General features: G+C 59.9%; 1 protein-coding gene across 1 annotated transcript; it reads left to right on the forward strand.

The window, feature by feature from the left end:
* The first annotated feature begins 11,203 nt into the window (after positions 1-11,203).
* Positions 11,204-14,723, forward strand: NTMT1 (N-terminal Xaa-Pro-Lys N-methyltransferase 1). The gene is made up of 5 exons (XM_063353189.1): positions 11,204-11,283; positions 12,219-12,283; positions 13,109-13,304; positions 13,531-13,783; positions 14,227-14,723. The coding sequence occupies exons 3-5, from the start codon at positions 13,143-13,145 to the stop codon at positions 14,481-14,483; spliced, it is 672 nt and encodes a 223-aa protein (XP_063209259.1). The 5' UTR covers positions 11,204-11,283; positions 12,219-12,283; positions 13,109-13,142; the 3' UTR covers positions 14,484-14,723.
* The last annotated feature ends 409 nt before the right edge of the window (positions 14,724-15,132 follow it).

Consider the following 15,132-nt stretch of genomic DNA (forward strand, 5'->3'; position numbering starts at 1 on the left):
TCTCCTCAGTGGGATCAGTGGCTCCCGAGGGTGCCCTGGCTACCAGGCTGTGGCCTGTTGATGCCTTCGTGTGGTCCAAATGTGGCCCTTATTTTTACAGTGATACAGAGGGAGGATTTTCATGCCCTGAATGGTTGGTCTCCTCCAGGACATGAGCCCTACTGAGTTTCTCCTGTAATTGTACTTTATCCTTTCTGCTTCCGTAGCCCCACTGTGCCTCAGTTTCCCCTGTACGTACCTATAATAGCTGGGGCTTCCTGCTCTCTCCCACACCGTTACGAGCCACCATGGGCTCCATGTCCAGGGCAGAAGGTGTTGCTGGTGTTGCTGGTTCCCAGCTCACAGGGTAGCGCTTGGTTTTGGGGTTCCCAGGCTGATCTGTGGGGTCCTGTGATCCGTGCACCCGCAAGGCAGCGGGATTGAGAGATGCTCAGACAAGGGTGGAGCCTGGGGGCATCCCTGGATCTCTCCAATACCTCTGGTGGGCTGTGGACGAGGTGCTGGGCTGGGGCACTGTGGCGAGGAAGGCTCAGTGGAGGGTTTGTCACCGCAACATCTTCCAAGCCTGTCCAAGCACCGCACACCCGGTGCAGAGGGCAGTGGTGCGACCCCCTGTCCTTTCTCCCTAATTTAAGACCCCGCTCCCTGGTTCCCTGAGAACATCCCCATGAATTAAACACCGCCTTCGCTGCCGAGCGCCAAGCGCTGCCTGCATAATTTCAAAGTTTTATTACCTGCCTTGAAGGCACTTATTGATTGGGGTCCTCTCCAGCTGATGGAGCTTTTAGTATGGCCTGAGCTGGCCAAGCAAGGCGGAAACCTCAGCCTGGCCAGCTTGGCTAAGCTGTGTCTTAAAACCTCCGTGGCGTGAGCACCAGGACAACTCTGCGCCTGGGAGCGCGGTCTCCGTGTGCACACCCAGACCAGAGCTGTTTGCACTTTGAAATTCTTTTTGGCTTCCCAGTCCCAGCCCAAGAGCTGGTTCCCCCATGCCGCATCCCACGTGGGGTTTAATGCAGAGAAGGATTTTTCCCGGGAGGGTGACTTTAGGACCCGGGGTGAGGGCAGTTTGGGGAGTTCCTGCCCTGCTGAGGCTCCAGGCGCCACTCGCCTTCGCCCTGGCGTATGGGGATGCTTGTGGGATTTGGGGCTTATGTGCATCACCCACTGTTGGGTGCAAGCGACGGCTTCCCAGTGAGCAGGTGGTGTTTGCACACACATGTGCACACATACGCACACGCACACACACACGCGCTCCAGCAGGGATGGCCAGCCTGCCGGCTTCACCCTGCGGGCTCCATGGCGGGCACGCTGTCGTCTGCCCCTTGGCTTGGCTTTGGAGAGGAGCTGGGACCAGCCGGCGTCGCCTTCGCTTTCAAGCTCTCCCTGCCACTGCTGGAGGCTGTGAGGCTCTGAGGGCCACCACGCTGCCAGCAAGGGCCACCAGCCTGCCTTTGTGCTCGGAGGTGGGTGCACCCCACAAGCCCAAACACCCCCCCGCACCTCCTGATGCTGGCACGGGGCTCCCCCTCCCCATGCCACCCCCAGCGCTGGGTACCACACATAAGCAGGGGTTTTGCCCCCCCGCACCCCACGCCAGTGCTGGGTCTGGTGGCCAGGACCCCACTTCCAGCGGCTGTTTGGCCCAGGAGAAAACACAGTGGCTGGTGGTGAGCCCAGCCGAGCCGTGGCTCCAGAATTGGCCACTTCCACCCTCTCCCCATTTACACCCTTGGGGTCCCCCCCAGCTCTCACTCCCGGTTCCCCCCATCCCGGGGGGGTCCCAGTGCATGGCTGTGCCAGGGTTCGGGGGAGCAGCAGGGGGGGGTGCTGGGAGTCCCCACGGCTCCTTTAAGAAACCCACAACCGGCTCCAGGAACCAGCTCAAGGTCACAGCGGGAACCTGCGGACTTGGCAGCGGAGATCGAGGGAGGAGGGATGGAGGGAGGGAGGGAAGCGGGATGAAATCACAGCCAGGGAGAGGGGACGGCCGGCGGCGCAGCGGAGGGGAGCGGGACGGTGGGGTGCAGCGGAGTGGGGTGTGCGGGGGGTGGGTCCCACCCCTGGGTGCCCCCCTGGGATTGCTGAGGCCCCCGACCCTGGTGTCCCTGGTGCAGAGCCCTGCGCCCTCCTCGGTGCCATCCGATGTGCCCACGGCTGTCCGAGATGAGGAAAGTCCCTGCGTGTCCCCAGGAATGCTGGAGCCATGTCCTTCCCATGGGACTTCCCGGGCTCCACGGGAGGTTTTCCAGCTCCTGCAGGAGAGAGCGGGAGGGAGCTGCTGGCCGGGAGGGTCAGATCCTGCAGCGGCTCGTGGCAGGGCCCACTCCCAAGCTCTTACCTTATTTTCTTTTTAAAGCTGGTTTTCATGTTAAAGCAGCAGCTCTCGGCGTCCCGTGGTCACTGCTGACTCTCTGCCTTCGTTTCAGGCCAGGAGGATCTTCGGAGCCCTCCTCGCCGCAGAGCACAGGGGGGAAAAACTAAATCTTTAAAGGCTCAAAACCTAGGAAGTTGATAAAAAATAAATAAAAAGCCCTCGACATTTCATTGTTTTAATCTTTGGCATTGAGACGAATCTCACAGTTCTGGGTGCTGTGACCTGCCCTCTGGGCAGGTAAAGCCGGGTGAAGTGAAGGCACCAGAGATGAAGATAAACCCTCTCCAAGCCAGATGCTCGCAGCTGGGTTGGCCCAGACCCTCCCGGCCCCGGGGCCTGATCCTGCCCCAACAGCTGCAGCACATTTACCCCTGCGGGGAGCCACTGACTTAACACATCTGGGGGTTTTCGGGGGAGCAAACCCGGGGCAGACCTATGGGCAGGCTGGGGCTGAGCTGCGGCTCCGAAGCAGCCCTTTCTGGGGTTGGTTTGGCGATGCCCGATTTTAATTTTCATCAGCAGAATTAATCTGTGGAGTTATTTTCCCTTCCTCCCCCCTCCCCTTCCTCTCCTCCCTGCTTTAGATGGAGAATTTGATCATTTCTCCGAGGAGCTCAGCACCATTAACATTCATTCCCGCTGCGTGCGAGCCACGCTGCATCGCCAAGTGGTACCCGACCCGGCTCGGGGGGGACCTGGGCAGCATGGGCTGAGGGAGCGGCTCTGTCCCCCCAGCTTCATGCCGAGCTGCCCCGGCACAGCCAGGAGGGTGGGATCCTCCGGCTTTGCTCTGCTGGAGCTCGGGCTTTCCAAAAAAAGGAAAGCTGAGGGGCTCTGGGAAGAACAGCCAAGCCAGGAGCCAAGGTCATGGCCAAGTCTTGCAAGATTTGGTGTTTTAAAAGTCATGCAGATTGGTAACCCGGGGCTTTCCCAGAGTTCCGTAAATTTGCAGGCTTTGGGTTTTCGTTAATAAAGGTTAACTAACAACTTACCATTATTACTATTAAATATTATTTATTATTATTGTTAACGTTATTAAATATAGCAGCCCAGGCTGCCTTCCCTGGGCAGCCACAGTCAGCGCGGGCTCCCCCGGCCAGCACCACGCGCCTCAGCGCCGAACGCGCTACAGGTCTATGTGCTATAGATCCATCTGCAATGTATGGAATCTCTCTGGGAAGCAGCCTGTGCTGAGACTTCGCTTTCTTTGCTTAGCCGAGGGCTGAAGGGCACCCAAGAGCTGGGGCCATTGGGGAGGGAGGGAGCACGGAGCCTCCCAGGTTTCGTGTTTGGCCGGAGCGTGGCAGGGAGCAGCACTGCCTGTGCCCAGACCCACATGGTTTCGCGCCGGGGTTCCCCAAAAGCCTTTTTGCCCCCCATTTCAGGCTCTTCTCTCCTCCGCAGCTCCCCCAGCAGCAGCACTAACCTGCATGTGCAGCCACCGGTTTTGCATCCGAAGGGATGCTGGTGGGCAGCAGCAGCTCCGGGGAGGGAAAAGGGACTTTTGCAGCAACTGCTGCCCTTCGGATTTAATTGAAGGCAGCGGTGGCAGCGCCTGCCTGTGTGCAGGCACAAAAGCCCACCTGCGCCCACCGCGCTTAACCATTTCCTTCCTGGCCGTGTGCCCTGCCGGGGTGTCCTGCCTGGGAAATGAAATCAGCTCCGAATGGGAAGCGCAACTGAGCCAGCCCAGCCCAGCGAGAAAAAAGAAAGAAAAAGCACACCAAAAAAAAAAAAAAAAAAAAAAGCAGCCAAAGAAAAACAAGTTCAGAAGCTGGAACGGAAAATAAAGGTTAAAGCCTGCGTGCGCTGCCATCCCCGTCACCCCGCAGCTCGTCCTGGGCAGGAGCAGAGACGAGAGCGAGCCTCACGCTGCCGCGTGCCCTCAGCCACGGCCGAGACCGTCCGTTTTTCCCACCAGAAAGGGGTGAATTTTGCTTTAGCAGGTTTCCTGCTTCAACACAGCCCTTTTTCTTTTTTTTTTTCTTTTTCCCCCCTCTTTTCTGGCTATGGAGAAGGGAGCAGCCGGGTGCTGAGCCTGCCACAGCCCAGCCGTGCTGCCGGGCGAGGGCAAAGAGGCGTTAGCTGAGCCGAGGAGCCGCTTTATTTTTAGTGTCAGTTTAACAAGTATTAATTAATAAGAGTGTAAATGCTAATGCCGAGATGACACAAACTGCGTTGCCTGAAACGAATGTTTGGGACTTGTCTGCGCCAGGATTTACAGCCGGATGGGTTCACGGGGGCTAAATCATTGCTCAGACTGGAAGGATAAGCTGAGCTGGATTGATACCGCTGAGCCCGGCATCAGCCGTGCTGCCGTGGGATGTGCCGGGGGGCTCCGGGGCCGTGCCGGGGGCTCAGGGCTGGCTTCCCAGTGCTGCCTCGCCATGCCCCGCCAGCTCATCCCTCCCTGGCAAAAACTCCCAGTGGGTTTTGCAAGGCGGGGGGCATTTTAGTCTCTCCCCATTATGGATGAGTGGGTCACGCCTTGCAGAAGGATTTATCGTCCCAGCGAAGACTAACTTTGGAAAAAAAAACCAAACTCCTTTTCCCCCCAGGCAAATCCCTCTGTCCTGCCTGTCCCCTGCCCAAGCTCGGCTTGGCCAAAGGGTGGGGAGGAGGCTCGGGGGAATGAGGAGGTGAAGAAATACCCCTGGGCAGCAAGACGTGAAGAGTTTTGACCCATCAGCACCAAGATGCTGGTTGGGGTTCTTGGCATCAGAGAAATGACACACTTGAAGCTCCGTCAGTGTTTAGGATGCGAAGGTGCAGTGCTTGCCCAGGGCTGGAGACCTCCTGCCCGCGGGGGGTGTGTGGGGTCCGGTGCTGGGGGCACAGGGCGAAGGAGGGAGCAGGGCTGTGTGAGGGGACTTATCCTGCCTGCGAGGCAGTTTGCTAAGTCGGAAAAATCTTTCCAGTGGGCTCTGGCCCCCGCGCTGAGGGCTGGGGCGAGGATGGCTTGGGATCCCATGGGACGCAGTGGGGCTCCGGGAGGGCAGCTCTGGGGCTCTTAAATCTTTCCAGAGAGGCAGGCGCTCAGTCAGGCCTGATCCAGGCCAGGTTTTCCTCCTTCTTTCTCCTCTGAAAAGCAGGCAGGAGGGAGCTGCTACCTGCCTGACAGGCGGCTGCTGCTCCTGGCAGCCTCCAGCCCTGCTCACCTGGGACGGTGGGGTCCAGAGCGCAGGAGGCTGAGCAGCATCTCCAGTGTGAAATGGGCACATGCCGTGCGCTGGGAGCCAGGGAAACTGCTGAGTGTGCACACTGCACCCTCCCAGTGCTCGCTGCATCCTCCCAGTGCACACACTGCACCCTCCCAGTGCTCGCTGCACCCTCCCAGTGCACACCCTGCACCCTCCCAGTGCTCGCTGCATCCTCCCAGTGCTCGCTGCATCCTCCCAGTGCACACACTGCACCCTCCCAGTGCACATTCTGCACCCTCCCAGTGCTCGCTGCACCCTCCCAGTGCACACCCTGCACCCTCCCAGTGCTCGCTGCACCCTCCCAGTGCACACCCTGCACCCTCCCAGTGCTCGCTGCATCCTCCCAGTGCTCGCTGCATCCTCCCAGTGCACACACTGCACCCTCCCAGTGCACATTCTGCACCCTCCCAGTGCTCGCTGCACCCTCCCAGTGCACACACTGCACCCTCCCAGTGCTCGCTGCATCCTCCCAGTGCACACCCTGCACCCTCCCAGTGCTCGCTGCATCCTCCCAGTGCTCGCTGCACCCTCCCAGTGCACACCCTGCACCCTCCCAGTGCTCGCTGCATCCTCCCAGTGCTCGCTGCATCCTCCCAGTGCACACACTGCACCCTCCCAGTGCACATTCTGCACCCTCCCAGTGCTCGCTGCATCCTCCCAGTGCACACACTGCACCCTCCCAGTGCTCGCTGCATCCTCCCAGTGCACACACTGCACCCTCCCAGTGCACATTCTGCATCCTCCCAGTGCTCACTGCATCCTCCCAGTGCATCCCCCCGTTGTGCTGGCTGCATCCCCCAGGCCATGAGCGGGCAGGACTGCAGACACCCCGTGGAGGGAACAGGGTCCCCCACCCTCCCCATGCCAGGAGGGCTCACTCCCCTTCACCCGAAGGTGCTCGGCTGCCATTTCGGGAAAACCAGAAAGGGCTGAGCTGGTTTTCTTCAAAGGGCTGGAAGGATACAGTGCTGTGAGCGTGCAGGGAGGTGCCACACTCGCCAGGGCGTGGTGGGAGACACGGTGCTTCAAGGCCGGTGGGGCGGTCACAGGGTGGGATGCCAGGGTGCTGCATCAGGGGCTCAGCAGGGCCAGAAAACCCCTGGTCTGGGGGTTTGGGTGACCCACTGGAGCCACCCGGGCTGGGTGCTTGGCTGCTGCCACCTGCAATGGTGGGAGCTTGGGAATTAAAGCACATTATTCAGCCCCCCCCCCCCCCCCCCCCTCCCCCCCCCCCAATCCAAGCTGGCAGGTAGCCCTGCGCCAGGGTTGCCCCACCTGCACAGCACGGTCCCGGGCAGGCAGTGCCGTGGAGCTGAGGGGTGATGCTCCGGGCTGGCACCTTGCATCTCCTCAGGGACACATCTGGGGTGTGGCGGGGGCACACGAGAAATCCTCGCTCACGGCCTCGCCAAAACCACCCGCTGCAGCCGGGCCCAGGGTGCCTTCCCGCGGGCTGGGGGCCGCTGGGCCGGGGCTGGCGTCGTGGGGTTCGGGATGCACAAGGCGGGGTGTGTGGCCATGGCTCGGGCTGGCCGTCACCCCCTGCTCGCGATGGCCGTCACCCCCTGGCTCCCCGAACAGCCGCTGCCACGCTGCTCTTCCGCGGCTCCGTTCGTATCATCGAATTTTAATTTAGTTAGTTGAGTTCTTTAAACAGTGTGAACTTGCTAAGTGCTTTGCATATTTTATACTCACGAGTAACATTTATCAAACAGAAAGTACCATTAATCAAAGAGGGCAGCTTTTGTAACTCGGAGCAGTTTGTATTCTCCCTCCTTCTCCCTGCCGTGCGCTTTCCTCCCTGTCTCCCTCCTCTTCCTCCTCTTCCTCCTGCTGCCCTGCACGGAGCCAGGGCAGCTTCAATGCGCTTTACACACACCTATACACACAGGTACATTTTCTCTCTCTCTCTCTCTGTCTTTTTCCCCCCACCATACCATGTACACCATACATACGTATATAAAAATATGGGGTTTGTATATATTTGTGTGTGTGCATATATCCACGTGCATATATTTATGTGCATATACCTATATCTATCTACCTATCTGGTGTGTAAATATATGTGCGTATATGTATGGTGTATATGGTATGCCGTATACCTATATGTGTGTGTGTGTGTATATAGTGTAAACGGTCCATTTACACTATATACATGTGTATACACACATACAGATGGTTATACTCACAATATTATACACACAGCATAGAGATAATTTTATATATACACACATATATATATTATCTACTATCTAGTATATAGCAGTTTATAGTATATAGCATCTATTACACTGTATATAATAAATACATTTTAGATATTTAGGGTTCCTGGTGGGTTTCAGCAGTGTTCAGTGAGTGCCAGCGGTCGAGGGAGAGAGGTGGGATGGACGGTCCCCAGCCCCGAGCCATGCCGGGTGGCTGCCTGGCCAGCAGAAGCATCCGACCAGCTCCTTTGGGGACAGCGACCAGCGACAGGGACACGGAGATCCCTGAGAAACCTCCCGGACATGAGTGCGCCCGCAGCCTCCCAGCCCACGTCCCCTCCCCTCACGAGACGGTGGGCATGAGGTACAGACCAGGCTTTTTGGGACAAACAGCAAAGGGACACTGGCTGCTGTCCCCAGGACACCTGTGTTTATTGTACGGGCAGCATCACCCAAACCACGCCGGGTTTTTGGCTCCGAAGGCCCCGGGGCAAGGCAGGGTGAAGCCTGTGCCGGTACCTGGCGAAGGGCTGGCACCGGTGCTGGAAGATGTGAGGTGACGGAGCATGGCTGGCACAAAGGGACCCGCGTCTCTGCCACCCCTCGGAGCGCCTTGGCAGCTCTCGGAGAACGAGGAGAAGCCCTGACCTAATTTATTCCGACTTCCCAAGCCTTGGCCATGGCGCGGCGGAGGCGGCTGAAGGAGCCGGGCAACCGTGGATGCAGGAGCAGTTTTGGCTGGGGTCAAACCCCACTGCCTCGGCAGAGCACAGGAGGTGGGAGCATCCCACGAGGTTCCCAGCAAAGTACCTCAGGGCTCTTCCCAGGGCCCCAGAGGGCTTCGTTGCTCTATTAATTGCCATTAATGGCAGCAAACGGGGCAGCAGGCGCCCACTCAGACCCGGGTTAAACGCCAACGAGGGAAGGGCCGCGCCGGCGCTGCAGGACCTGCCTTGCAAATCACCTGCAACAACATGTGCCGTCCTGGTCACCTCTTCTCAAAAATGATAGTGCAAAATTAATTAGAATTAATTAATCAGAAAAGGGTAATAAGGGTGATTAAGCACCTGGGGAAAAGGAAAAAAAAAATAAAATATTCCTGAAGAGCGATTGCAGTGCCAGTGATTACCTTGAAAGGCGGCGAGTGAGCGGGAGCAGGAGAAGAGTGTGCAGGGAAACAAATGCGCTGGAGAAGGGGGTCTGGGGGGTGTTTTCTGTCTCATCACACGAGGAATTACTGAGTGACAAGATTGAAACCGGTCAGAGGAAAAGCATTTCCCGGCAGCAGGGACCACGGGGAGGCAGCGGAGCCGAGGAGGGGAGCAGGCAGCTCTGCGGCGCGGTGCTGCCACGTTTTTGCAGAGTTGGCTTTGCACAAACTGGCCCCAAGGTTGGACCCGTCTCCAGCAGAGAGCGGGACCCCAGAGGGCATCCTCCATGATGGCACCCTCGTCCCCAAACCCGGCCCTTTGCCCGGTGTGGCAAGACAAGGGACGCTCAACCGATTTCTTTTTCCTCTCTTAATTTTCAGCCGCACTCTGTTGGCTTAATAATGTTAATATAAAATCAAAGGGAAGGTTGCAAGCGAGATTGGCCCCCGGTCCAAGGCAATTGCTGCAGGTTTCATTGAAACCCGAAGGGCCGATGCGGAGCCCCAGCCCCGAGGGGGAGGACGGGAGCACCGTCCCCCTCCCTGTCACCGCAAAGGGTCTCGGTGGCAGGGAAGGATGGAGGATGGAGGAGGTGGCTGGGGCTTAATGGAAAGGGTCTGCAGGAGCCCTAGTGCACTATGGTGAAAAAAAGGAGAAAAATGTCTTTTTTAGGAAGCAGGGGGACTAAATACTGGAGGCTCCCATGGGAAATAGGTGGCACGGATGGGCTGCGGACACCCCATGCTTGAAAACGCAGGTGACGACCAGGGTGATGCGATGGCTGCTGGTGGCTTCAGTGAGGACAAAACTGGTGGGTTTTGGTCATTCAGGTGCTTGTGCATGGGGGGGACGCTTGGTGCCAGCTCCCCCTTGAGCACCTCCCCAACCACCACCCCCTCCCGAGAGCAGCCGGGCGCTGCTGTCCTGCAGCCAGTGTCCCCTCCCTGGTGACAGAGAGCCTCATTTCCTTAAAATCTGGTGAGCAAAATGGGGCAAAAGGGGTGCTTTCTGTGCTTAGAGATGCTCTCGCCACATCCCCAACTCCGCAGCGGAGCACACAAGTGCTCCCAGCCCTGAGTTACATCAGCCCCCAGCTCAGGTCGCTGCCACCCCTGGCATGCCCGGGTCCTTCAGCAGGGACTCGGGGGACATGGGTGCCCAAAAGCTGTCCCGGGGTGACAGCTGCTTGCCCAAAGGTGGGGTCTCCCTTCACCTTCCACATAGACACCATGGAAGGACACAAGGTGCTCCGGCACCGAGGCTGCATCCCAGTTGTGCCGTGGATTTTTGGGTGGCGCTGGGGGGTGAGCGGCTCTGGTTTGGGGAAAGCAAGTCCTTGCTGGAGCCATTAGGGCATTTTGGGGTGTAAGTGGGTGCCAGCTGGCACCCCGCTCCCCTTGTGCCGCGTTGTCCCCATTGCCGCTGCCTTCCGACCGCTTTGGGTGATTTCAAGCAGATGTTTGCTCCTACAGGTTTTATGCCGGTCGGTGACCGGGGGGAGGTGAGGGAGGGGCCGGTGCCGCGCTGAGGGGCCGACTCGCCCCTGTCGGACACCAGAGGACCCGCGGGGTGGCCGCAGGGCTCCGTGCGGGGCCGGTGTCCGTGTCCCGCCCCCCCGCCCCGCAGGACGCCGCCGAAGTTCCCGCGGCAGCGGCGGCGCAACGGCGGGACAACAGCGCCCCCGCGCGGCCGCGGCGGGAGGGGACGGGACGGGACCGGGACGGGACAAGGACGACGGCGGGACGGGGACGGGGCAGCGGCAGGGCCGGGGGCAGGCGGGCAGCCCGATCCCGACACCGCCCCGCTTGTCAAAACCCGGTGTCCCGTAGCCCGTTCACTCCGACCCCGCCGCCCTCACCGGCAGCCCCGGTTCCGCCATCCCGGTGCCACTGCCGACGGGCTGCTGCGGCCATGTCGCCCCCACCCCCGCCCCGCACGGTGCCGGGCTGGGGGCCGTGACAGGGGTCTCACACCCTGTCGCCGGGGGGGCGGCGCGAAGCCCGGCGGGCAGCCCCGGGGCCGCTCGGGACACGGTGCGGGCACATGCCGGGGGCGCAGGGCACCGCACCGTGGGGGGACGGGACAGGACGGGATCCCCCTGCCCTCGGCCGCCACCCCGGAGGCCGCCGCGGGTCGTCCCAGTCCGTCCCAGTCCGCCCCACACCGGACCCCCCTCCTCCCGGGGCGCCCCCGCGCGGACAGCCGGTAGGAGAGCGGGGGAGGGCCCGCCCCCCGGGTGTGACCTCACACTGACGTCACCGCGAGCGCCGCCGCCTGATTGGCTCCCGCTGCCGCCCGTCACGCCGGGGGCGGGGAGGGGGGGGTCGGACAGAGCGCGGCCGCCGCCTGAGGTAACTGGGGAGAGCCAGGGGTCGCGGCCGGAGGGAGCGGGCAGGACCGGGCACCCCCCGCCCTGGGGCCACTCTGTGCCCGCAGCGGCGGGGCGGGGCGGGGCGGGGGGGCTGGGGGAGCTGCCGGGGCCGAATCCGGCCCACCCCGGCGGGCAGAGCTCAGTGGAGCGGCCTGCGGGGCTCCCCGGCTGGGGGGGGTGGCCGCGCCGCGGCCCTGGAGCGCGGGGGGGGGGGTCCCCATCCCCGAGCTGAGGGTACCGGGCAAACGGCTGGTTTAGGCCTTGAACCGGGAACCGCCCCCTCGCACCCCCGCGGGCAGGGCTGGTGTAACCCCCCACCCCCAGCCCCCGGGGACGGGACCCCAGTGCCCCCCGTTGCGGTGCACACACATCCCCTCCCCCCCGCTCGTCCTGGGGACCCCATCCGCCCGCGCACCCCCTTTCCCTGCCTGCAAACGGCTCCAGGGGTGGGGGAAAGGGCCCCAACACGGGGGTGAGCCCCACCCCGAATCGGGGGGGCCGGTGTGAGGTCTGTGGGGCGAGTACCTGCCAGCAGCCGCCACGTTTCAGGGCAGCGGGGAGACTCCAGCACCAGGGGGGTCCAGGCTGGTGGGTGGGGTGGTCCCACTGGGTGCTCTCCATCTGAGCCAGTGGCCTGTGACACCCTGAAAAACATTACCGGGGGTAATCAGACAGCAGCGCTGCCTAAAGCGGGGCCAAAACCCTCCACGCACCAGCTGCCCCTGCGGCTTGGCCTCCTGCCGCCTCTGAGCTATGGGGCGGCACCATGTCCTGCCCCACAACTGCCCCATGAGGGTGCCCACAGGGTCAGGGTGGCTCTTACCTCCGGCTCCGTGGGGCTGTGGTCGGCCTTGCTCACGCTTGCAGGACCAGAGGGGTGATTTGGGACTAAAATCACGTCCTTTCTTCCCTTAGATCACAGCACAGGCTAGCTCCCGGCACCACCGAGCCAAACTGGATTTCAACCGGTGATCTGCAAGGTGAGATGCTGTGTCCCCCTGCTTCATCCCCGGGCTGTTCAGGACCACGCGGGGCCACCGAAATTGCCTAAGCTGCCTTAGAAAAGGTTTTGTGTCTAATGGGATGTTTGCCAGCAAATTTAAGCCATGAACACTATGTATTTCTTTATTTGTAAAGGTGTTTGAAGTCCTTGAATTTACCCTTTGGCCACCTTAAATCTAGTTTCTAATCCCCAGCACAGTTAATCAAATCCACAGTGGTTTGAATTATGAGATGTCCAGGGGGGGATTTATAGCTTGTATTGCTGATTATACCTTGACTTTATTATATTGCAAATCTCTAACTTATGGTCACGGCTGAGATTTACAATCCTCAGGTAGGTGCTTAGGATAACTTTTAGCAACTCTAGATGTAATTGGAGGTGACTGATGGGGTTGTCGCCGCAGATAAACATGTAATCTGTAAAACGTTAATGCTCTCAAGACAGGGAGAGATGAGGCAGAAGAGGTGAAAAGGGTGGATCAGCTTTAAAAAAAATAATAATATAATTCGGTGTATTGCTGAGTGGGGCTCTGGGATGCCTGGTCTAACTGAAACATCCCTTTCTGGGAGGGCAATTTGGGCTTGGTGGTCACCAGAAAATACCAGGATTTAGATATTTGTTCCTTCTTGCTCTCAGCTGAAGGTTTTTAGGGTTTGCCATAGCCCTGGTGAGGGGGAAGGGGTGGTAAATAGAAATTGGGGTACTCACAGAGCTGATACCTGCCTCCCCGGTTCGGCGGGTCTTTGTGCCTCTGGCTGTTTTGGACCTGACCGGTGGTTTCTACCCTGTCTCGGAGGAGCAGCGAGTCACAGGTTGGCAAGTGCCCCTCGGCCAGCATGACAAGCGAGGTGGTGGAGAACGAGTTTGAGTTTTACTCCAAGGCAGAGAAGTACTGGAAGGATGTGCCCGCCACGGTGGACGGCATGCTGGGGGGCTATGGCCACATCTCCAGCATTGACATCAACAGCTCCAGGAAGTTCCTGCAGAGGTTTCTGCGGGTAGGTGGCCCGGTCTGTCATGGTCCCAAAGCCCTGACCTTCTCCCAGCACCAAGCTGGGCTCTTCCCTCTGAGTTGTTCCGTGGGATCTTCCATTGCATGTGTGCTAGGAGAGCTTCGCCCTGCAATAGGTCCCCCTTACTCCAGCCCCCTCATCCTTGGTTGCCCCATTTCTCCTCTGTGGAATCCTCAGAGTGGAATTCATCCCCTCACGGTTGTCATTCCAGGATGGTCCCAATCGGACGGGGACAACCCGCGCTCTGGACTGTGGGGCGGGAATTGGCCGGATCACCAAGCGGCTGCTGCTGCCCCTCTTCAAGACAGTGGACATGGTGGACGTGACAGAGGACTTCCTCACCAAGGCCAAGAGCTACCTGGGAGAGGAGGGCAGGCGGGTGCGCAACTACTTCTGCTGCGGCCTCCAGGACTTCAGCCCCGAGCCCAACTCCTACGATGTCATCTGGATCCAGTGGGTCATCGGTGAGTTGCTCAGCTTGCGGGGGTCTCACCAGCCTCTCCTCCGTCCATCTTCCCCCAAGGGGCAGGTTCCCCACGCACTGGGGAGAGCTTTGGGCAGGAGATCTTGAGGTCTGCGTGAAGAATGAACATCACAGCACGGGTGGGAGGTTGGGTTGGGGACCTGCCCTCCGTGAGCACTACAAGGGCATTGCACCGTGGGGTCCTTCTCCCCCAAGCCCTCAGAGGTCAGGACAGAGGTGTGGGTTGGATGGAGTTAGATAGAACCTGTGGGATGCAAGTTGGACACCCCCAGGCTTCACCTGCAAACGGTTCAAGTATTTGGCTGCCTGGATCAGGAGGGATCCCAACTACAGTCTCCTGATCTCCTACCCTTGTATCAGGTGCTGCCTGGGTGTCCTGCCGCAGTCACCCCATGCCCTCTAACACCCGCTCTGCCTCTCTAGGACATCTCACCGACAACCACCTCTCCGACTTCCTGAAACGGTGCCGCGCTGGCCTGCGGCCCAACGGCATCGTGGTCATCAAGGACAACATGGCTCAGGAGGGCGTGATCATGGACGATGTGGACAGCAGCGTCTGCCGGGACCTGGATGTGGTCCGTAAGATCATCCGCCGAGCTGGGCTGCACCTCCTGGCCGAGGAGCGCCAGGAGAACTTCCCCGATGAGATCTACCATGTCTACACCTTCGCCATGAGATGAAGGCAGCTGGTGGCAGGAGAAGGTCTCTCCGGGGCCAGCTCAGAGCATGGGCCAGCACAGTGGTTCCTGCTGGGGCCGGGAGGGGTGAGGACTGTGCCTTCACCATGGGGTGACGGACAGCAGCGAGGGTATTGTGACTCCCTCTCTCCAGGGCTGGTGACAAGGATGGGGCTTTGTCTTCCAAGTTGCTGCTGTTTGTGAAAAAGAGGTGTTTGCCAAATACATTTTCCTGCTGTTGCACTTCTGCATGTGGGCTTTGTCGGATGCCGTGTTGGCTTGATGCCACCTTCAGTGGTATGGGAGCAAGAGGGCCTCCCCTGCAAGAGACGTGCTCCATGGGCACCAGCAGGTTGCTGAGACCGGTCACACTGTTGGTGAACAGGAGCTCGGAGCACCTCTGTGAGGGTTGGGGCTCCATTCCTCACTTGGGTGTTTGACCCTTTCCTGCTCTTGAACTCGCTGCTGCTCACAGCAACAGGCTGGGTAAGGCAAATGGGAGAAATCTCCACCATTTCCCTGCAGTGGGTTGGGGAGGCAACACCAGGTTCTGGGGCTTTGTGGGGGCCTCTCATTTAAACCCAAGAGCAGGTCTCCCACAGGGGCAACAGAAGAGGAGATGGATGTAATCCTGTAACCCAACACAGCTTGG

Source organism: Chroicocephalus ridibundus, chromosome 15, assembly GCF_963924245.1.
Source record: "Chroicocephalus ridibundus chromosome 15, bChrRid1.1, whole genome shotgun sequence".
Lineage (NCBI taxonomy): Eukaryota > Metazoa > Chordata > Aves > Charadriiformes > Laridae > Chroicocephalus > Chroicocephalus ridibundus.